The 24,071-nt window shown below is 47.0% G+C and overlaps 1 protein-coding gene and 3 long non-coding RNA genes across 4 annotated transcripts in view; 1 reads left to right on the top strand and 3 right to left on the bottom strand.

Annotated features, from left to right (window-relative positions):
* Positions 1 to 3,322: 3,322 nt before the first annotated feature.
* Positions 3,323 to 24,071, bottom strand: part of LOC135371437 (venom metalloproteinase antarease-like TserMP_B) — a 148,548-nt gene continuing 127,799 nt past the window's right edge. Inside the window, exons 10-11 of the mRNA XM_064605490.1 lie at positions 4,341 to 4,449; positions 3,323 to 3,494 (exon numbers count right to left, since the gene is read on the bottom strand). Of these exons, the coding sequence (XP_064461560.1) occupies positions 3,323 to 3,494; positions 4,341 to 4,449 (281 nt within the window). The remainder of the gene's footprint in view (positions 3,495 to 4,340; positions 4,450 to 24,071) is intronic.
* On the top strand, positions 9,219 to 10,730 carry LOC135371412 (uncharacterized). The gene is made up of 2 exons (XR_010415598.1): positions 9,219 to 9,676; positions 10,528 to 10,730. It is a non-coding gene; the product is annotated as an uncharacterized LOC135371412 (long non-coding RNA).
* Positions 13,287 to 17,969, bottom strand: LOC135371413 (uncharacterized). Its single transcript, XR_010415599.1, has 3 exons — positions 17,787 to 17,969; positions 17,658 to 17,720; positions 13,287 to 13,328 (listed from the first exon to the last, which is right to left on the bottom strand). It is a non-coding gene; the product is annotated as an uncharacterized LOC135371413 (long non-coding RNA).
* LOC135371411 (uncharacterized) lies at positions 20,051 to 21,096 on the bottom strand. Its single transcript, XR_010415597.1, has 5 exons — positions 20,710 to 21,096; positions 20,579 to 20,647; positions 20,465 to 20,515; positions 20,354 to 20,404; positions 20,051 to 20,137 (listed from the first exon to the last, which is right to left on the bottom strand). It is a non-coding gene; the product is annotated as an uncharacterized LOC135371411 (long non-coding RNA).

Raw genomic sequence — 24,071 nt, 5'->3', positions numbered from 1 at the left:
ATCCCTCTCTGTCACACGCGAGCTCAGCAGTGGCCTATGTCGTTGGCCGTATAAATCCATGTGCAGACTGCAACAGACAAGTGCTGGCGGACGAGTTCGGTTATTAATGCAGTTAGTACTAATTATATAGTATTAATGCGATATAGTATAATAATAGATATTAACGCGATTATTAATGCAGTTACTGCCACTGTATTATTAACGCGTTCTCTAAATATTTTTACACCATTAACATTGAGTGGAACAACCTCCCATCATCAATCGCTACCATTGACGACCATACAGTTTCTCGTAGCTCCCTCTCTCGCTTCCTGCATCTTCAATACTAGTGTTAGTTCTGTTGTAGTGCTGAGTTTATCGCTTTGTATACTTACTTGTATTGTTTTTATTCTGTTATTCCAAGATGTTGTTGTTGTTTTGTTTCCTTATTTCCTTGTGTTTTCCTTCTCAATGTTCCATGCCAATATGATGTTCCCACCGCCCCATGTAATGTCCCTCGGACCCTTGTTTTTTTTTTAATAAATAAATATATGGCTCACTATTGAATCGCAATTTTATTGACGTACGATTGAAGCCGTCCGAGACATGTAGCCAACACTCAGAATTTCCATTATTTTAAAGTAGGAACAGCGGTAAAATGGACGAGAAACACTTCCGCCTGCGGGTCCCAATGCGAGTATGCGGTATACAGATAGCACTGCGGGTGCGGGTCGCCCAGATAAAATTCTTGCGGGTGCCGGTCACACACGCGCGGGTACTGTGCGGGTGCTGGTCCAAGATTGATTACCCGCACTCACCTCTATGGCCACGGTTTTCTGGGGCAAGGCTGGTGTTCATGTTGATTTTCTGTGCAGTGGTACCACCATCAATAGTGCATACACAAACTCTTTTACACTTTTTTGGTGTAATGGCTTATCCCATGGCGCACACATTTCTGGTGTTGCCTCTACACTCATATGATGGGTGTTTCCCAATACACCCTTTAGTTAAGTGTATTCCTAATAAGACACTGTTATAATGGGCGTTTAAAAACAAGAACACCCTTAAATGGGGAGTATTCTGTTGAAAACACCTTTTATAATGGAATTATTTGCTAGCAAATATTCCCTCACAAATAGTGTAATACAAGCTCCCGCAGCAGCATGCCGAGATCAGTCGTCGAGACATACAGTTCGATGTTCTTGCTTCTATGGCAAGCAGCACCGTGAACACGGCAGACGTCAAGCCGTGGTTCCATCGTAGAACCTAAACCGGAGCGCAATGCGTCGCAGGCACGCCTTCGGTAACACTGTGGGACCAACGTGAGTGCCGAGACTTGAAGAGACCTCGGGCACCCTCAGTATGTATTGGCATCATAGTGGAAGACCAACCCCTCAGTAGCCTATATTGGCGTGTCGGACGGATCATATACTGAAATACAATTTATTTGGGGCGTGTTCGTTACATGTGGTGGGGCGGGAAACGTTTGTGACGGTGACGGGAATGCGTTTTTGCAAGTAACACCCACGCTTGCAACGAGTCAAAGATGTAACCTAAATTTCTAACATCGCTCCCTGTCAAATACTCAAGTTATCGTCTATAATGTAATTATTTGCTGAGCGGAGCTGTGAAACCGGCATAATTTTTCTCTCACGAAATAAAACACCATTTTTAACACCATAGTTCCAATTCAAGTGAGGTGTAAAATGGTGTATTTGAGGGTAAACACCTGTTTCAACACCCCACTTTACGCCCTTAATGATCGACATTGGATAAAACGTGGTGTATGTCGATACTACACCTTTAGTAATGCTCTTCTTGCACCCCTTGCGGAATAGAAAAGGGTGTTTTTATAAGAATAGACTTTTTTGAGCAAATAAAGGTGTAAAATGATTTACTGTGCATTACCTCGGCCGGGCCTCATCACCAAAGGAGTCCTCCTCCTACAGGACAATGCACGACCGCAAAGCGCGCATCTCACGATACGCACCTTACAGGAACTTGGCTGGGAGTTGCTGCCACATCCCTCTTACAGTCCAGATCTCGCCCCAGCGATTTCCATCTCTTTGAGCCACTGAAGGCGTTCCCTAGGGTCCGCCACTTATGCTGCGACGACGAGGGCAAGTATGCGGTTCGATCATGGCTGCTACGCGCCGGTAAGGATTTCTACGCTGCTGACATCCAAGCCCTCGTGAAACGCTGGGACAAGTGCATTAGTGCAGCTCGAGATTACGTTGGAAAATTTCTAGCCTGTAAGTTCATTTTAGTTTTGCGAAAAATGAAGAGTCTCGGTTTGACTTGAACACCCCTCGTATATATAAAAGACACGCCACTTCTTTGAGCCACTGAAGGCGTTCCCTAGGGTCCGCCACTTATGCTGCGACGACGAGGGCAAGTATGCGGTTCGATCATGGCTGCTACGCGCCGGTAAGGATTTCTACGCTGCTGACACCCAAGCCCTCGTGAAACGCTGGGACAAGTGCATTAGTGCAGCTCGAGATTACGTTGGAAAATTTCTAGCCTGTAAGTTCATTTTAGTTTTGCGAAAAATGAAGAGTCTCGGTTTGACTTGAACACCCCTCGTATATATAAAAGACACGCCACTTCTTTGATTTCGTTGGAACAGTCGCGGTGCCTTTTGTTTGGTTACCACATGATGACCGACAAGGCCGGTTACGTTGGCGTCTGCTGACATGTAAGGCACATCACGGTTCGGGTACAGCTCATCATTCTGCATCTCTGCAGATTCACAGTTTTCCCACTCTGAAAGTGGCAACACGTGTCGATATTCCATAGGCAGTTCGAAGTCCTCCATCATTCACCACTTGACAGGGAGAAAGCAACGAAAAAGAAAAAAAAATGAAAAAGAAAACCTGTTAGCGCTGACTACGCTGACCTCAGTAGGAGAGCGGTCACCCCCTATGAACCATAATGACATTACCGATGTCGTCTTCTGTTCCTCCTCCCTTTGACCGTGCGGAGCGAGTCGAGAGGAAACGCGCACAACGATGTTCCAGTGTTTGGAATTTGGACAAATATTTGGACCTGAATTTGGACAATTATTTTCTGGACTAAATATCATTAAAGACTCTGACAGTTCAAAACAGAACCGACGCTGATCATCCCCGTCCGACCGGAATCTATGGAAAAATAAATCCGGAAAACGGAAGTCCAGTGGTCGGGTATCGCGAAATTCAAAGACAAATTCAAAGATAAATTGAAAGAAATTCACCTTTTTCTCTAACAACAGCTATATTCTTTATGTGGGCAGGAATCCGCATCCTTGGATACAGTGCACACAAGAATCCCTATTATGAAGGTAAACAAAGGGAATTATTTTTTCTTACCGGGCTAAATATTCGATCTGAGCAACGCAGCACTGGGAGAAGTGGTATTCCTTTGTGTCTCTCTGAATATAACTCATGATGTAACCCCAGTCCCAGGGACAGTCAATGGCTCCGGGATGACCGATGAGACCTTGAACTGGTCCTTCCCCGTCATGAACGCAGCCTAAGCTGGAACAGCATGGTACATCTCAGTTCACTAGTCGTACCTAAATAGTAATTAAATCGTGATGACTCAACAACAAATTATTTGATTGATTTGGTTGAGACGGCACAACTACAAGCCACAAATACAGAGAGATAGAAAGAAAGACAGGAAGTGCAATATACAGATATGATAATAATGCATAACTCTTGCCTGCCGTGAAGGCCCACCTGTCCTCCATCGCCGTCTGAAGAGTTAATGACATGGGACGATTTTGATTAGATTACATCGTGGCGTTATAGCTGTTTGCGAGGCACGCCTGCATTGAAAGCTTTCAGAAGACCCAGAAGCTTATGTAAGGTAGTTAACGATGAAAGATGAAAGTCACTGAAAAGGTTAGCCAGCTGTAGGAGTCGAACCCACATCTTCTGGATTGCCGGTCCAGGGCTCTACCAATTGAGCTAAGCTAACACGCCTTCTCAGCGACTTCCAGGTGCGTCATCTGAAGGGACAAACCAGCCACTCTCTCTCACTTATCCTCCTTTCACTCTTACATTTTTGCTCACTCACACACACATTCATACGACGGGATCGACGCAGGCGGCAACTGTTGAACAAAGAGAACTGATGTTCCGAGGCTGGAACGACATAGAAGGGACAAACACATACAAGGCCTCAATTGAGGCCTTGTATGTGTTTGTCCCTTCTATGTCGTGCATACAGCCGCGTCTCTATGCCGCGCATACAGATAAGCACTGGTATACTTCCCGGCATTTTCTCAGTTGTCGTCCTTTCATTGTAGCAAGGAGGAACTGCAGGGACGTACACTATACTAGGTTCAAATTCTATACCGATTCTTAAGAATGGCTTACTTGTGCGCTAACTCGTGCGCCATTGTGCGGACGATGTTGAAAGACCACGGGCTGTCTTCTTCTACAGATGTCTTCAGGTACGTGCATGCCCCACTAACGAAGGCCAAACCTGCGGAGGAAGCCTTCCCTTTGGTTACGAGTACCGCACTTCAGTCTTATTTTCAAGATGGACTATTTCTTAGCTACCCCCATCAATGCCTCCCCAGTGTACAGCACGGAACAGAAAAGCAAAACCGGAGTCGGCATTATGGGATGAGCACACAAATACGTTGCACTGGAAGGTGACTGCCATGCATTCGCAATGGGGTCAACCAGGCTTTTCTTAACCATCACCTCCGAGCTCAGTTCTATGTTTTACCAAGATCGGATTGCGCCCTTGTTGCGTGTTTTTCATGGATCCATGGGTCTTCCAGAAGACACGAATCACTGTCACCACTTTCGTTAAAGCTGCTTTGCGGGAGGCACCGGGAAGGTCAATCTACTCGAATGTGGACGCGCCCCTGTTACTTACTGTTCGTACATCGGCAGGACGGTGCTGTTCCAGAGACACTGTCCGCCCTCTCGTTAAAACCGGTGCATCGGGAAAATACCAGGGGAAAACAGTCATCAGATAAGCCGCACCGGTGGATAAGCCGCAGAGCGCCCGTGAGAAAACGAAATCGCGCGTTAGCCGCGGCTAATACGCGTGAAATTACGGTACCTAAAACATTCATTTATAAGCGCTAAAAACACGAACAGAGAGGTTACCATAGAAGATATGGTTGACGAAAAATTCCTGGAATTGCTTATAATTTCAAAAGATCAAGATCGAATGTTGGAGATACTAGCAAAGGATGAAAAAAAAACGTGTATGCCTCCTTCGTCAAATGTATCGAAAACTGTAAAACGAAATGTGATACAACGTGCGACTAAAGAGGACATCTCCAGATCGTGTCAACGTGAGGTCAAGCAAGGATTTAACAGGCAGAAAACAAGGCTCACGCATGCAGGGTATTCGATAGAACTGCTTGTGAGTGTATGTTCGAAGATTGTTAAACAGTTCAATAGTGGTGCGAGAATTACGCAAGTGTTGAATAATAGAGAAACACTTATAGCTGTCTTATATAGTCTGTCTTATAGACTGAAAAAAGTGGCACAAGGGTATCAAGTAAATGCTGTTTGTGAACACAACAGGGAATTATCAGGGTGGCCTGCGATTGTAAATAAGGCAGAATGTTCTGTTAAAGGAGCACCCTAGTGACCCCCCCAAAAATCGCGTGACTTGTGTTGGTCGAAGGTCCGGACGTCCAACAATGGGTTTGCACAATCTTTACACTCGTGGTTGAAGCGAACCTCATGTTTGAACGAAGAAAGATGAAAGTCACTGAAAAGGTTAGCCAGCTGTAGGGATCGAACCCACATCTTCTGGATTACCGGTCCAGGGCTCTACCAATTGAGCTAAGCTAACACACCTCTCCAGCGACTTTCGGGGTGCATCATCTGAAGGGACGACAAACCAGCCACTCACTCTCACTCACCCTCCTTTCACTCTTACATTTTTGCTCACTCATACACATATTCATACACGGAAATCGACGCAAGCGGCACCTGTTGAACAAGATGCTGAGGCTGGAACAACATAGAAGGGACAGATATGTTTGTATCTGTCCCTTCTATGTTGTTCCAGCCTCAGAACATCAGTTTATCTCTTGCTCATGTTTGAGCCGCTTCTTTCTGACGAGAGGAGGAAGCCCTTTCCTTTTCTTTGACAGCGGCCCCCCAGAGGCCATGTGACACCACGTCACCCCTGACGCAGACGTGACGTAGAATGTCGATCCCGTCCATCCATTCATGGCCCGACTCCGAAGTGACGTAAGTTGACAGCGGTCATCGGCACCGGATCGGGACGCGCGGCTGCGGAGGCAGAGACAGGACCGGCGTTTTGTTGACGAGCATGGCAGGCCAGTTAAACGAACACCAGTTCTTTGGAACACTGACGCCCTGGGAAGCACGGATACTGCAGCGTTGCCGGGACAATAAGACAACGTTGTACGAGACACCAGTTCTTCCCGAAGGTGCGAGTTTGCACGGTGTTGGGGACTGTCAGCCGTCCGAGCCTTCTCGGTCTCCACCACGTGATGGCGGCAACTGGTAAGCCGCTTGATGTAATTTCGACTAACTGGACGGTACACCAAGTTGTGTTTGCTACTACCCCAGCAATTAATCACCTTGGAGCACTACGTCGCCGAGCAGAAAGAACGGCTCGTCGGACAGGGCAACTTACGGACATTTGGAATACCGCCGGATGAAAGCTAAAGTAACACGAGAACTTAAAACGAGGACAGGAAGCGTTGGTAAGTTTTGCCACCACCTTTCACCGTTTGATCCGGCACGAAGATCTGGCGGACAATCCGATCTCTGAAGGAGGCGCCCCCTCAAAAGAATCCTCTCGCGGCCTTGGCTATCGTTCAGCGTGTAGACGAAAACACGCTTGCGACGGACTTCTGTGTGGTACTAACGACTCCGGCGGCTGCCTCGACCACGCCCTACACCACAGTTTTGTCACAGTTTGACGGCTGAACTTCACCAACTGGCCCCGTCCCCCGGAAGTTATGGACCGCGACTTCACACTAATCGAGCTAAAGGCAGCGTTGAAGCTTGTGAACGCCGCCTCGTCCCCTGGGCCCGATAAAATCACCTATGCCGCCCTACGAAACCTTGACGGGCGGTCACTCCAAGCTCTCCTTCATGTCTATAATACGTCTTGGCAACAAGGACTTTACCACATACATGGAAGGAGGCATTGGGTTCCCATCCTGAAACCAGGCAAGCCCCCAAATGCCCTATCCTCCTTTCGCCCGGTGAGCCTGACAAGCTGTATGGGGAAACTGATGGAGAGAATGGTTTTGCATCGCCTCGACTGGTGGCTTGAAAAACAACGTGCGTTCCCTCACGAAATGGCTGGATTTCGTCGCCACCGAAGCTCCATGGATCCAGTTCTCGACCTAGTCTGTACAGTTCAACATGCTCGAGCCCATCGACGGATCGTCCGATCGGTCTTCCTCGACATCAAGCGGCATATGATACCGTCTCGCACATTTGTGTGCTGCACGCCTTGCGCTCGTTTGGAGTATCCGGTCGGCTCTTCATCTGGCTCCAAGACTTCCTTACGGACCGAACTGTCGCTGTCCGTACGTCCAAGGCCAAAGCCCTCAGCATCCTGTTCCTCAAGGAGTCCCCCAAGGAAGCATTCTCAGCCCGACACTGTTTAACGTGGTGATGGCCGGCCTACAATCAGTAATTCCTCGCAAAGTGTCGTACTCCGTGTATGCAGATGACGTCGCCCTTTGGACAGTAGGAAAATCACGCCCGGCTCTCCAGCGCCGCCTGCAGCTCGCTTTAAACAATATCCATACGTACCTCACGCACCTCGGGATGGACCTTTCACCGAAAAGTGTGTCGAGCTCCCTTTCACGCGTAAAGCTATGGCCAATTTCCTCTTTGGCTTGGTTTAAAGAAGCTTGAACCGGTACGCTTTCACCGCTTCCTTGGCGTGTAATCGACTCGGACTTGCGCTGGGCTCGGCACATTAAACACCTTGAAACTAAAGTGCAGCGATGGCTCCCCGCAATTCAACATCTTTCTGGCTCAGGATGGGGCTGTGATCAGCGTTCCCTGCTCGCGGTTCACGCGGCATTGGTGAGGGCAACTGTGCTTTACAGCCTTCCTATTCTGCACAGGATATCAACAACTTCATTAAATACACTTCGGTCCCTGTTTGCTCGAAGCCTTCGTCGATGCCTCGGAGTTCCAAGAATGGCTGAAACAAGCAAGTACTGGCTGAAGCTGGTGAGCTCCCGATTGAAGTTCTCCGTGAACGGGAAACGGCTCGGCACTACCTCCGTTTGCGTGCTCACATTCCCCGCCACCCGCTACTCAGGAAAATTCGATACCGCCCTGAAAGCGACTTCTATCGAGTAGCGCAGAGGACACGCCAGACTCTCACTGGCTTCATAACTAAGGACACTATACCGCCGGAAGCCCCTGGTCTCTACCGGTACCGCCCACTTTTGTACGCCTCCCAAACCTTCTGGAAAGAAGAGATCAGGTCCCCCTCAAGTCCTCCGAGCCATTTTCATGCTCTGGTAGACGAGAAGTTTTCTACGTTTACGGCAGCATATACTGATGGCGCATCCCGAAACAACAAGTCCGCCTCAGCATTCGTCATTCCATCCGAAGGCGTCGTGCACGGAAGACGCCTTTCACATCCAACCTCCTCCACAGTGCGGAACTCTATGCCATCCTTTTCTTTCTACAACACATCGCTGATTTTCACCCCGGGAATGGGCAGTCTTTACAGACTCCAAATCTGCACTTCAAGCAATTGAAAATTCCGGCATACGAGGCCCATCCGCACCCCTAGTCACAGACGTGTTAATGGCTTACCACACTATATACGCCGCAGGCCACAGGCTAGTTCTCCAGTGGGTTCCAGCCCATTGTGGTGTCGTGGGGAACGAGCAGGCCGACAGCGCCGCAGAAGCAGCACTCTCGTATCGGAACGACCCGTATTGTTCTGCTGAGAGGAGACCGCCGCAATTCTGCGACGCTAGTGACACCCCTGGCTTCCCGCCAACGGACAACCGACATTCTTCCCCCCTCTATGTTGAACAGAGTTGATCCCACGCTCGCTTTCCGCATGCCACGAAACACCTCTCGTCAAGATGCTGCATTAATCCACCGAATGCGCCTCGATGTGGCCTTTACAGCTCAGTGGCGTTACCGCTTGAGACAAGTTGACTCTCCCACCTGCTGCCACTGTGGTGCTCTTGAGGATATGGAGTATATTCTTCTTCATTGCCCTCACTAGAACCTTCCCGAACCACACTCTCCAGTCTCTTCGTCAGCTGGACTCTCGCCCTTTCTTCCTGTCGAAATTGCTTGGTCCCTGGCCCAACGCAGCCCAGCAACGCTCTGCGCTCAAAGCTCTTCTGGACACCATCGGACTTCGATCGTTATTGTGAAGGGGCTCGTTATTTTATTCCCCATTCCAACCAGCAATGGGGTAGAGTATCGCCTGTGGCGATGAAACTCCCCACTCTCCAAGGTCGAAAATAAAGTTGCTGTTGTTGTTGTTTGCTACTATGCAGGTGCGCTTGTGGGAGCTGCACGCGCATGCCGACGGCGCGAGAAGATATCTGCTGCAGAGATATCGCCGAGGTGCGGCGAAAATTGACAGGGTGCTGCATCACCGCGCATCCAGAGTTCGCATCGCTGTGTCTGTCAGCCACCGTGCTAGAAGTTGTCGGCATAGAGTACCGGAGGTACGGACTTTTGCTGGGCTAAAAATGGGACGAGTAAGTGAATAACTATTGTTTATATATCAATAAGTGAGAAAACTAGGAAACAGAGCAGTTGAACCAACGACACACATGTCTGTTTGTTTGCTTTTTTCGTACAATATCTTGGTTTGATTAGTACTGCTCAGCAGAAAGGTTTACCAAACACTTATATTTCTTTTAGTTTTTTGTGGGGGAGCAACAATACTCACAAGCTAATCGAACCGAAGGCCTTGTTGAGCTAGTGGTGGCTGAGAGAACTCAAATAGAAGAGGAAAAACTCGAGTGCTTGGTATGATTTTTCTCCAAAGTCCTGTCCATGTCCAAAGCCGTATCTGGGCGTTATAAATTCCGCTGCATCTCACAAGTTAAACAGCACATGATATTTTAGTCTTTGCAATTTACAGTCATCATTTGCATGTTGCAAAAAAAAAAATCATTGTGAGCACCATTGATTTCCTCCTAGCCACCCCAGCAGCCATCGGGCAACGTTTGCTGAAGAGAGCCCTTGGAATAAATCAGCTCAAGATTATGTTCTGTTAGTGCTTCTGTAAACCCTCATGGATGCCTGGGAGAATTCCCATAAAATCACCACATCCACAGACTTCCTGCACAGGCTGTGCATATCAACATATGTTTAGCATACATATGCATATATACACATGTTTTATTTACATATTTTTACATATTTACATATATTACATTACATATTTACCTATATTTTGCATATGTGATATTTCCACAATTTTTATCTCATGGCTGTACGTATTTGTATATTCTCATTTGTATCATGTGTTTACATATCTGTAAATTTTTATATCACAAAAGTAAAAAATTAGTTATGCCGTCCCATTTCTCTTTGTTTTCAGGATACTGCGTCACATAGCATATCGTCATTTCACTTCCTGGACATGGGGGCCTCTTCCTCCGGAGGATAGGCGAGTGCTTCCATCATGCGTGGTAACGGCGATACGAAAGGCCTTCCCTTCACGATCTGCTGCAGCTGCAGGGGCTTTAGATCTGCAAAATAAATATGGTCACCACAGGTGGTGGTGGTGGTCATGCACTGTCCCATATGGCTGTGAACCTGTAGCATCACTGGCATGAACACAAGACAAATCAAGATGCGCAACTTAATAACTGACGAAGCTTTACTGTTCACAAAAAATAGGTCTATAGCAATTGTACAAATTTAATTTCAGCTGCAGATGCTTACCATATCCATGCTACTCTGTACACTGGAGGCAGCTGCAAGGTCCCAACCTACGTTGTCTTGCGTAAATGAGTTCTCGCTTGTCCGGGGCAGGGTTTGTTTGGCTTAAGAATGGAGGGTCGTCACCAGAGTATGCTTTGAATGCCTCGGGGAATGTAGCCCATGTGTTGCATAGCTCCACACACTTGTCAACAAGTTGATTGTAGTAATCTAAAATAGTGTTCACACTTGCTCTACAACCCTGCGGGCATAGACAAAGACCAATGAGCACACACGTCACAGTACTTACGGGCTCCTCTTTGATGGGCAGTGCAACGTGTTCCCCTTTGTGAACTTTCGATGCTTTCACTCGATACGTGAACTCCCCATCTTCGGTCGTGCATGCTGTCTGAGTTCTCGGTAAAGTGAAGAATGGCGAGATACACCCTGGAAAAGCCAGTTTAAGGTCGTTCCTTTTTGTGTTACGCACTGTGATCCAAATGAAGCGTTCAAGAGAGCTTCACCAACAGAGGGAATGAGAGCTACTTTTGTGGTACTTGTGCTAGAAGCAGGTGGTATTTTGATGTAGCAACTGATTTTAACTCAATTGGTGAAGTAGCGCCTGTTTTTCGTTTGAAGCTCTATTAGTGAAGCGCTCATGAAAGCCTAAATTTGTGCACACTGCACCGTGAATTGCATTTGTACCTGCTTCTCATCACTCTAGCACAGAACCCCACAGATTTCGGAGCCAATCTTATGAGTAGGCTGTGAAATGCCTCTAGGCCTGATGTTTGTACGTCTGGTGAAAGCTGCTATATGTCCTTCAGCAAATGCTTTGCTTGCGTAATGGCATTCAGCTTTGCCTTTGGACGAGAGTCTGTAAAATGAGCACAGTGACTATCTGTTTTCAACCTCTTTGCGAGCACTTTCTCGTCGTTAAAAGTCATATCTTACCCGGGAGAAGCCAGGGCCGCTTTTCGTCGGGAGGGGCCCATGGAGACAGCGTGAATATGGTCCATCGTGACCATGATGGATATTCGAAACATGGTTCGTAAAGCTCCGCCACATGTAGAGAAGTCGATCAGGGTCACCCTCACTGTGTGTCACGCAGTGATACAGGTGAGTTGTGACTGGCTTTACCCACAGCTCTAAACCGCCACTGTATTTGCTCTTGCTCGCTGCCACCATCTTTTTCCTGATACTGTTACAGACAAAAGGATTTCTGCTGCTATACTATGTACTGGCTAACGGCAAATATCAAAGCTGTATCATTCCCGTGGCGGTGCAGACTATATACTCATTAATATGACCAAGTCCCTGCCCTCCAATCTTGGACATACAGCGAATGGTCATGCTGACAAGAAACATAAAAAAAAAACTCCACTTCCCCTTCCGGCCAGGTATACTACATGTTCCCACCTCTGAGAAGCAGAGGGTTTGTCCCTAAGAAGTGACTGTTTTGTTTCACATGCAATTTGCAATCTCTCTGTTGTCTCCAAGTTTTCGGTCCTTCTCAGCATCGCTTTCTGCACAAAGCTATGACTCACTAATGAATTTACTTCACAAGGGGTGTGTGCGTTGGTCGACATCGTTCACTCGTGTCACCCTGGTCCCCTGTACTTTGTGGATCACAAGGGTCGCAAGTTCAACAGTTGGCAGTCACAAGAGTGGGTAAGCACTGGTGTTTTTCACTATTCATCCTCAAAAGTTTGTTGACTGTCGACGAGCTCAATGGCTGGCGGTCATAATAACGTCCACAAAATTTCGGTCATAATCCGATTGGAGAGGTGTCATAATAACGAGAAACAGTTACGTGGTGTTCTTGTGGGGAAATACAGTTTCCAAGAAAAAGAGTCACTAAGTAAGGATATCGCACTAACAAATATCACAATAATGAGTTTAGACTATATTTTACACCCTGTTACTCAAGCAACATGCAGCTAAGAATCAAAGCAGAACATGGAATGGGCACATACCTTTAGACACGTGCCATACGTCAAACTGGTGATGTGTAGTACGCATGTACTTCCGGACACCAGGGTGTCGATCTCTAGCGAAAGACTTTAATTTAACGTTGAGGTCTGCCAGTTCTTCAAGTCCCCGGCGAACCGCTTCTAGTTCCATGTGGCTGCTCGAAGGAACTTCGTTTGCCTGGCATGGCAATAATTAGAGGCAACACGTCATAGGCCATGGCGATTTGGCATTGGCTTCAAAGTAAGAGTCAGATATCCAATTATTCGCTTTCCTATTAGAAAAATTCAACTAAATTGTGCTCTAAATTGCGACACTCTTTTTTTGAATACTGTCACTCACTTGCATCTGAACAGTGTGGACAATCTTGTTCAAACCATCATGGTAAAAATTATATGTGAGGAACTTGGAGCTGTGTCCCGGTGAATCACAGCGTCCATCTCCAGCAAGCGAACACTCCCTTCCCTGAATCTCTGTTAGGAGTTCTGCCTGATGACTCGTCCACACCTGAAGCAAAGTACAGCATTGCACAAGCAGCAATAAGTGCAGTGTGTTACTATTGTGCTCTGGCTGTTTTTCACACTTAACTGTCAGTACAATGTACAGCAGGGGTCAAAACTCTGTGGAACACATGGATTTCGAATTTTCATTCACATAGCAATCCCAACAACACGTGGGGAATATTATAGGTGAGTTTTTTTTTTAGCTGATCTGTCACGGGCTCTGCTCAGTTACTATAACCCAACTGCCGGTGGGCCTGCTGAGAGTCCACGCCTTCCACAGACTCCCAGGCTGTATAGACCAGCTTTCAGTCCGTGAAAATCACGCGAAGCGGGCGGGCGCTGCCGTCAGTGTTTGTTTTGGTCTGGTTGGCAAAAAGCGCGCGCGCTGAGCTTGACTCTTTGCGCAAGCAAACATGCCTCAAAGTTGTGCAGCTGTTGGGTGTGCAATGCGCTATACAAAGACAACCCGGTGAGCTTTCACAGGTTTCCCAAGGAAGCACACAGACGTTTGTTGTGGATCAACGCAGTAAAGCGGAAGAATTGGACGCCGTCCGATTATGACCGCATATGCGGCCTCCACTTCGTGTATTGGTAAGTCCAAAGCTAGCAACCGATCCGTAACTGGTTAATTTACCTTGTGCTGGCAGTAAGCTTGTTCTTGTTTTAAACCAGGAAAGGCGTCAGATGATCCAGCACACCCCATACTTCGTGCCGTCCGTGTTTGTGTACGCAAATCCGAGGACCGCCGCTGCCGTTGAAACGATATCAGCGAGCTCAGAAAAGGAGACGCGCTGAGGAGCAACACGGTGAAGGTGAGCCCACGGACTCTGAGGAACAAGTGGAAAGAACATCTACCTCTCACTGGGCTGAGTGGCCATGATGCTGTATATGTATCAGTCTTATGAAGTTACGGCTGGCACTTCTTAACAGAGACCTTGCATTTCGTTTTGGTACAGCCGAGAGTACTGTTCTCGCATCCTGTGTTCGTACTTGCCAGCTCTTGTGAATGAACTGAAGAGGTTTATTGTGTGGCCATCAAGGGAGGATGTACAAATCGGCTGCAAACCCATGTGCGCCGGCAGTACCCGGACGTGCAGGGTCATTATTGACTGCACGGAGTGTCATGCTGAGCGTCCTTTGGCATTTAAAAGCACGAGCACAAAGCTACTCAAACTACAAAGGAAGCATACAACGATCAAGTTTCTTGTGGGCATAACCCCAAGAGGTGCTGTGAGCTTACAGTTTCAAAGCCTGGGGCAGGAAGCGCTTCTGATAAGAAAGTAACTGAGTCATGTGGATTCTTGAACACAGCTGAAACCTGGAGATGTGGTCCTAGCAGACCGGGGCTTTCACGTTAAGAATGAAATAGCAAAGTAAGGTGCACGGCTAGTAATGACCTCCATTCACAAGAGGAAAGAGGCAGCTTGAAGGTAGGGAAGCAGAAGAGGCGCGACAAATTTCAAGTGTGAGATTATTGTGGAGCGGCAATAGGACGGATGAAGGTGTTTCGAATTCTCAGGAACAGGCTTCCTGTCACACTGTTGTGGCATGCTACAGGCATTCTGATCTTTGTTCAGCAATTGTAAACATGAAGAAACCACTTGTGTAAAGCTGTGCTTGATAGCCACGTGTTAATAAATTTCTCTCAACAACAAATTGTGCAACAATGCTTCCACCAGCCATGGTCAAAATTTATTTACAGCAACCTTGGTAGGACATGCTCCTTCCAGAAAGCCCTCATTTTTTCCAGGACACGGCTGAAAAATACTCGATCATACTGTACAATTGTTACAGAGAATTCATGAGGAACCCAGACAACAAAATGACACACTTCCTTTTGACACATGCAGCTGGGTCTGAATCTGTGTGTAGTAAGGGTGGTTCTTGTCTACGTTGCCATTCTGGGTCAAACATGTTGCTTCACACCTGTCGTCCTACTTGGCTGCCTCAGAGAGAAGGGCATTTGATCTCCAGCAAGCCGACACCATGGCAATCACATGCCCAAACACCATCAGGTGAGGCGCCGAGGAAGTGGTCCTAACGGCAAGAAACAGCAATTCGTGAACAATACGTGAACAAACATACTTTAGCATAAGTTGTGAAGTGACATGCACTGCCCTTTGCTCTGAGAACGCTAGTTAAGACGAAAAGTGATGCAAAACAATCCTACCACAATCACGAAGCCAACATCGTACAGACGGAAGTTCCTGTGACATGTTTTCGTGTAATTAGCATAGTGTACTTTTTGCATTGTTTTCGTTGTCGAGGCCCCACTTCATGGCTTCAGTTTGTGGAGTACTCCGTCGTTGCAAGCACCACATCCAAAATGCTCTCTGGGGATGACGTCGTTTTAAAACGTCTTGATCTGAACAAAAGAAAGCAGAAGGTGTCTCTAACTCGCAACAAGATGTATCCGTACACTATTTCCTTAAACTTGTTACTGCCCGTTTCAGTAGAGGACTGGCTGCGACATGCTCCGAGACTAGGAGGGGAAACGTCATAGTACTACACCCCATGCAAACAACCAAAATGGAAAATAATAATGAGTGATCGACAAAAAAAATAAAACCACATCTCGGGTACCCGGTGACTGATTGAGGACCCAAACCGTCCATATTTTGCTTCTTTCCACAACAGGCTTCTGCTTTGCTGTCTCGTAGCTTTCTCTATCCTCTCAATTTCTTTGAGAGGCACAAACATGTCATCCATGAAGGTGTCCCGCGTGCTGCTGGTCTTCTGGGCTCTCCTTTGAAGCAAAGCGTCATTTTCGCAACCAATAGATTAGACACCAATGTTAGCCAAGCCTGTTCTGGGTATCAGGGCTACATCTTCACTTCATGGCATAAGAGTGACGAACATCTGGGCGCACACTGTCATGAATATGGCCTAGCAGCTCAGCATGTCCACTAAGGTTTTGCAGTTGCGAATATGGATGACTGACATACCTGAGTAGTGTATAGCATTGCTCGTCTTCTGAACCAGAGTCAGTGTCTTCTGGATCGAGTTTTGGGATACGTCGGAGTACAACGGCACCTGGGGCAATCATTTTTAGCTCATCGAAGATATTTTTGTCCGTAGCTGAATATTGTTCGGATTGTTCGGTGGTTCCGTCTCCATTAGGCTTTTTGCTTTTCGGGGTTTGCTCAAGTACAATTCATCCAGGGCCACCATATTTTCCTGTATTGGAACAGGGCAAAGAAAGAGCTTGGGAAGTAATGATGAAGGGTGATGCATCCTTGGCCTCCTCAGATCACACAAGTAAGCAACAAAATGTATGACGCAAAATCTCATTTGCCAAGCATTCTCCCTAGAATGTGCACAGCTTCCCACAATTCATGCAATACAAACAGGATTAAGGCAATGGGGATTACGATGATCCACCGACGACGTAGATGCGAAATTATCTTGCTCTTACTCCACTTCCACGCATGCTACATGCTAGGTTGTGTGTACCTTTTTTGACGGTCGCCTTGTTCCAGACGCATTGCTTCGACGTGCATGAACATCACGCTTTTGTGAGGCATACTCAACCGCCAAGAGGACTGCTGCTACATGGATGCACACAGTACTGAGGCTGAGAGGTGTGAATAAGGCATTAGTTAAGCATGTCTACAAGCTAAATCGAGAAACAGAACCGTTGTCACACCTACCCTGCCATGCGTTGACTGTAAGCACTTGCTCAGTGAGAGAGTCAATGCAGACCCACACGTCATGGCCCTTTTGGGTGACAGTTGTGATGGCATTACTTCTGCTCTGACGAAGCTGACCTTCCTGTCCGGTACCAGAGCCTATAGCTCCTCACAAGACCTATGACAAGCACAACTTCGTGAAAAGGTTGGCCGCTAACACCATTAATGGCCAAAACAACGTTAATGTACTCAAAGAAAATGCCACCAACCTGACTCGAAGTAATTGTACGCTTCCATGGACTTATACGCTTTTACTGTATCCGGAGTGAATTCGCTGCTGGAAAACAGTAGGTACACCACAACGGCAGGCATGGTCACCGCTGGGCACTGCTGCTCGGCGTCATCACCTTCCAGCCACATTTCTTTCCGAATTACGTACGGATCATCGTAAACAACACCATGTACGTGCAGTCTTTTCCGATAACGATCTTTCTCAGCGTCGCTGAGGCCGTCAAAATACGTTGCCATTGCGAACAATTACAACCGACGAAGCAACGTGCACACGGCTCGTTTTGCCAACCAGCCGTCGTCTGCTCTCCGCGCATGCGCAAATGCGGCGCGTTGTTTACAAACAAGGAAGAGGTCTATAACCTACTACGTTGTTGATGTTATTAACTTCACTCTGGCTTTGCTAACTGACTTACTTGTTCAATAGCTGGCAACAAGTAGCCCCTTTGGTAGTTGAAATATGTCTGCTCACAGAAGACCTACAAAAATAATAAAACTAATAAAGTTGAAGGCTGTGAAAGGCGTGTGGATGTGTCGCTACTTACCTTGATATTCATTAGGTCCAGCATCCTGAGTGTCGGAATAGGGTTTGACCCGCTGAAGAGCATTGCTGCTGACAAAAGAACATTCCCAGCTGGCTTGTTGCCAATATAAGGCTGGCTCTCCCATATTCTCTCGTGCCATCCTTGCACGAATATGTGACCCGAAGGAGTGTTCCTTTCGAAGTGAATGCTGCCTCACACCGCTGTAGACATGTGGGGCAAGAAAGAGCTTTCTCAACTCGCTCTCAAAGACAATATACTTGTTGTGTTCGTGAGGAGAAGGGTCAAGCATTGTGCTCCTGCCAGCAAAAAAAAGAGCAAAGTGAGGAGCAGTACGATACTGAAATGCTCATCGGTAGAGACCAGATGTTCAGGCAAGATGCTTGTTTTTTTTCCTATGCATACTTGTGGTGGCCAGACTTCCCACCAGACTAGCGGACGTAGCTCCCACACCGGGAGTATGTTGCAGACATGTCCAATAGTAGTAATGTGCTCATACATAAGTCCTACACCTACAGACAAAATTTACCTGAATCTGACTTACTGACCGACTGTAAAGGAGGTAGAGGTGCCTATATCTGCCTTTTCCGACCTTTTGGTGCCCTTCCCAGGCAGCTAAAATGCTAGCCTCAAGTGACTGAACATCCGATGTCTAGTTAACTACGTCCACTCAATGAGGTCTACTGGCACATGCACTTACAGTACTGTGCTGTCAAGTGTTGGTGTATACGATGGATCATCTGGACATTGACAGGTCCTCCTCACTGGTAATACTGTCCATTGCAGGTGCTGTGTCACCAGTGAGTGGCGTCGAGGAACGCAAACGGATTGGAGAGAGCCATCTGGCACGTTTCTCATTTGCAGACGAGTTGCACATGAGGTCAGCTTGTACGCCAACAGATTTCATTGGCCTTGCATCAAGGCTGGCTTGGCTGCCTGAAATGTCAAATATCAAACATATGACTATCTCCTTACACATTTGGGTTGCAGTCACCAAACGTTACATACTAGAGTTACTTACTGAACAGTTATAAGCTGATAATATACATGCTGAAGTATTGTATACTCTTATAGAGGTACATATACAAATTTAGAGAGGTTAACAGGGTGCGTTACAAAGAGCACTTGACAAAGAGAGTGGTATGCAGAAACCAAAGGTCATGTTTCTGGCACTTGAGTTAAAAACATGCGCCGCATCAGAAACAGCACCTATATTTTTTTATAGTACCGCAAACATAACCTCAGATTTCTGGCTATCGCTCTGGTCAGTTTTTAATTACGCACCCTGTATAGTAATAAAAAAATTAAGCCTTCACGATTTTTAAAAATAAACAGTGAGCAGCACAAGAATGCCGTTTTCGCGTATAGGTTATGTGGCCAGGCGGACACAAGGTGAGATGATGACTGTTGCTGTTAGTCCTGTAATTAACTAAAAATCATTAACTTTTTAATTACTGAAATTAGCAGGCATGTTCATATTGGAAACTTTGTGATGTTCATATTTGTAGGTGATTCGTTCAAATGGAAGCACCTACGAATACGGACATCCCAAAGTTTCCAATATAAACATGTGCACTAATCTCACTAATTAATGAAGTTTAGCTATGTATCGGTTGTCGGCGACGATCATCATCTCACCTTGTGTCCGCCTGGCTGCATAACCTATACACGAAAACAGCATTCTTGTACTGCTCACGGTTTCTTTTTTAAAACCATGAAAGCTTAATTCTGATCACCCTATTTTACAGATCATGAAAAGTACATGAGCAAAGTGCCAGACACAAAACACAGGGTAAGATTGGGTGGAATGTGAGCCCGTATAGCACAGAACCATGTGGCCTCTTTAGCAGCCAAAGGACAAGCTTCTCCCTGCTTGTACAACTCCTCTCAGAGTTAATAATAGCACATAGTTACAACCCCAAACAAGATCAGATGCACCTCGGTGGTCCTTGAGGAATGCTTGTTGAGCAGACACCTTAGAACTGGCCTGACCAGAGGATTCTGTTCAACAAACATTTCCGTTGGACTGTTCGACTTGCTTGGGGACACAACCCCGTGTTATTATTAACTCCAAGAGGAGTTGTACATATGTGTGTCAACCCTTACTTCGCTTGTGCGATTGTAAGAGCTATGTACCAGCTTACTCTTTTTTCCACTCTAAGTGCCGGTTGCATTAGCAACTAATAAGCATTAGCAATAAATATGAAACTGAGGGATAAAAACATTGGACCTGGAGCCTCGTGTGGATGCCTACCCTTTGAATGTCCCTTTTGCCTGCATGTCTGTACACCTCTGGTCACCTTCACAGGACCTTGTGCCTGTGTACCAACGCTCTTCTGTGACGGTTGAGGATCCTGAAATGTACACATTCCTTATTTCTTGACTAGCCGTGCAAACTATACAGACAGTGCGCATCATGGTACAAGTAGTGAGAGAGTACTGTGTATTTTGCCCTTGGTGCCTGCTAGCAGGAAAAGGAGCCCTGGCAGCTTTCAAAATCATGAAGTATAAGCACTTCCACGTAAGACAAATTGTGGGGCATGAGGATCATTATATGAATGGCAACTCACGTGTGGAATATCTGTGCCTTCATCTGTGTAGCTGTCATATCCTGTTTCATTCTGTACATAGCAAATAAATGTCACTACCACAGGTCTCTGATTATCACCAATACCGCTTACCGCTGCACTGCAGTTGCTGTCGTTGCTGCCAGTGATTTGCAGTTAAGATATCTGGAAATCACCATGCTTAAGTTACACTTCTGAAATATTTTTTTCCACTGATTTCAGCCTTACAGTGTCTGTGGGGTCAGTCAAAGTCACCAAAAGGACATCGCGTTCAGCAACGGGTACCGTAGGATGCGCCTGCAAGTTGTTTTCGTACTTCACAACGTCATTCATCAACGGCATACCTTCAAGAAACTTACCACGTCTGTACGGCAAACTGTCCGACCTTGATCTGCCAACCCCCGTTGGCCGACAACTGGCTCAATCTAGAGTAATATATATGCGTCACTGCAGTGAAAAAGCAACGATACGGGCACCCAACTCACCGTCCTCGCGCCTATAGTTTCATCAGCAGCAAGTGGTACATCGCCGGCGTCCAATCTCTGTCTTTTCCTCGACTCGCTGCTGCCTGGCAGATTCTGTGACGGGGTGACACCACGCTTGAGGAAGACCCGGAAATTGACGCCGATAGATTTCACGATGCTTGGCGGAGATTCGTAGTCGTCCTGACTGAAGTGCAGGCTACATACTCGAATGTTGCTGTCCTGTTCAGCGTTATTACGCTGAATTAGAGCAAGCCACCGGCTTCTTTCTGGCTCATTCTTCGGACGCTATGCAAACGAAAACCACGCATCCATTTCGTGTTTCGATTCACGCAGCCCGGCACAGCGCACGGCATGACTACGGACACAGACAACGAACATTCGCCTGCGTAGCAAAACTGTGTGGCCGAGATGTCGAACTGTTTCGGAGACGTCTTCCACTGAAAATAGGTCCAGCCGAAAACAGTGAAAAGAAGGGCGAACGGTTCCCGCCGTTCGTGGCAGTATTGAGGGGATTGAGGGCGTCTCATGTGTCACATGATGGGCTATTCAGCAGTATACGGTGCAAAGAAAGGCTTGGAATGCAGTCAACGACGGTCGTTTTGTGTATTATTTTTCTTTTTTATGGCTGCGTTGTGCTTCGTGAATTCTGCAAGCTAAACTAGTGAAAGGTTCCAGAGGAAACGCAACTAGCTGTTCCAGTAGCAGACGAATTGTTAACAGCCAATCGGCGTACAGGAAACATTCAGCGTCAGAGCGGCGGGTGACTCAGCCGCGCTGGCCTCTCACCGAGGGAGCAGAGTTGATAATCGGATTGCACTGCAACGACAATTCCCTCAGCGTAGATATTTTGCAGGCGTCTCCTGTATTCCCCTTTGGATCGAATGAAAGCAAATTGAATCCGACCAAATATGCCTTAGAATGCTCCTTTAAGCATCAAGATCCCGACGTAAAACGCCCGTCGAGGGTAGTCTATGACTTTCCATTCAGCTGTAGAAAAAGCTGTATTGAGCTGTAATATGATAGTCACGGTTTCTGTTGTTCTGTAGTATTTATTCTTCATTTATTCATTCGTAGTATTCTTTATTCTCTGTATTCTGTATTCTCATGCAGTATTCTTTAATAATAGTGTAGATACAAATGTTGCTCCTTGTTTATATGTTTACCGTGGCAATAAACTTGTACATGTGCGTTCCTTCGTTTTCTGGATTTTCATTTTCTGCTTCCCAATCATATTAGCAGATGGCCTGGCGAAGCGCCGGGAACAGAGGGGGAAGGAACATCCGAATGAGATGGTATAGAGGAGGGCACACAGAGCACATGCGCAGTTCGATCAAGTCAGCGCGCGCTTTTTGGCGCCATTTTCCCGCCCGCTCTTCGCGATTCGCTACGGATGATCACGTGGCCAAGGGGGGCGGTGGTTTTCGTGGCGAAACCAAGGGGATGAAACTCGCGAGTTCACTTGCGGACTAAAGTGAGGCGCTCCGAGCTTTTCGCGTCATCAAACGTCATGAAACGTAAGAATTTTTACGTCGAAGCGCGAGTTCTCAACCGTCACAAGCCCATTGGCTCCTGAGGCCGCTCCCCCGGTATGCGAGCGCTCATTGGTTGGTTTGAAATTATGAACTTTCCTTGGCGCGCTCAAGCCGGCGACCGTGACGGGCTGTCGGGGCAACTCCAGCAACTCGCCGCAAAGTTTCGAAATGTGTTGGGTGCAGCAGGGACGCAAGCAAAGCATCTACGCCGGTACCGCTTTGGATGGTTTTTAGTGTCCTTCCCTAACATGTTGTCGATACCGACTCTGAAAAACTCGGTGCCTCATGGATACTTCTGCAAGTCAACTGAGTGCTAGATAAGTGGAGGGCAGGTCTGCTTCGCTTGCTTGGTGCGACAACGCCTTCAAGAAGGACGAATACTCTGTTTTTCCGCTACTCACTTGATGACAGGTAAGTCAGTTCCTATTCTATTTTGCCGCTTAGGATAACATAGCGCCGCACTTGTGGCATCTACGCAGCATTTTGGCAGGTAGAATTTTTGGTTTTCATGCTTCTGATCCCTATCTTTCTTGTTCAGGTATAAGCACTCAACTCATATCTGCTTCAGAATAGCATCTGCATGGATACAGTAGAATGGATATGACACTCAGAGTGGTTGGATCATCATCTTTCGGCATAGCAGCTTCACAATTTCTTTTGTGACGGATCAACCAGGCGCCTACACAAGCAGCAATTTGGACATGTTCTCTGTCATGCCGGGACCTCTGAATGTGTGTGCGTGTGCAGCCAATATACTGTTGTTCTACTGTGAAATCTTCCACGTGAGACATGAGCTATCAGTGAATGCAAAGTTGCTTCGGCATTTAATTCGAACAATCAATTAATCAATGTTCATCATGTTCGTGTTGTGCACAGCTACAGCAGACTTCATATTAGTGCTTTGGAAATACCTATCCCAGAAAATAAAGCACTTTGTGTAACAGAAACAGCCAACGCTTCCACATTTTGTTATTTATTTCACTCGACGCGAACGGAGATCCCCAACAACCCCGAACCGCCAAAGGGGGGGGGGGAGAGGGAGAAAACAGATGGGAAAGGGAAAGCCTCGCCAGCGTCACAGGTCACCACATAACGTGTGTTCGAAAGACAAGATCGCACGAAAAACAGACACGAACAGACGGGAGTGTTTACTGTTAAGGATATTTAGTATGACAAAGTACACTTGTGCAGCGTGTACTAGCGACAGAAACGCAACGACACTGGGACCCAGCCTACACAGCCAGCTTTCACACTACAAAGGCTACTTACGCTGGGAACAGCACGACGGATTTCTAATATACACACAGATTAAATAAACGGACAGAAAAATTCGTGCCAAAAAGAAACAGAACAGGGCTGCAGCACGCAATGTTGCCGGCAGCAGTGTAGCCGCGTCGGCGGCATTTGCAGAGTCAACGATGGCGAAGGGCGCACACATCGTCATCGCCAACGTCATTTTCAAATTGACGACGCGTTTGCAAATGGCGACGGGGAAGTCGATGCAAGCTCCATGTGTCCAAATGCAGCGGGTTTCAGGTATGTATAAAGTGTTATTGTGTCTCAACACTCACCTCACATTGCGCTGTGATCATATTTCGCATTGCCGAAAGGTGTATCCGCAGCGCACGTTTAATTATTGCACGATTGCGTCTTCTTTACTAGGCACAACGGGGGCGCCTCACGGAGCAGATTAGAAGTTCAAAT

The sequence above is a fragment of the Ornithodoros turicata genome, unplaced genomic scaffold (assembly GCF_037126465.1).
Source record: "Ornithodoros turicata isolate Travis unplaced genomic scaffold, ASM3712646v1 Chromosome11, whole genome shotgun sequence".
In the NCBI taxonomy this organism is placed as follows: Eukaryota; Metazoa; Arthropoda; class Arachnida; order Ixodida; family Argasidae; genus Ornithodoros; species Ornithodoros turicata.
The sequence above is the reverse complement of the archived record's forward strand: the minus strand, read 5'-3'. Positions and strand labels throughout refer to the sequence as shown.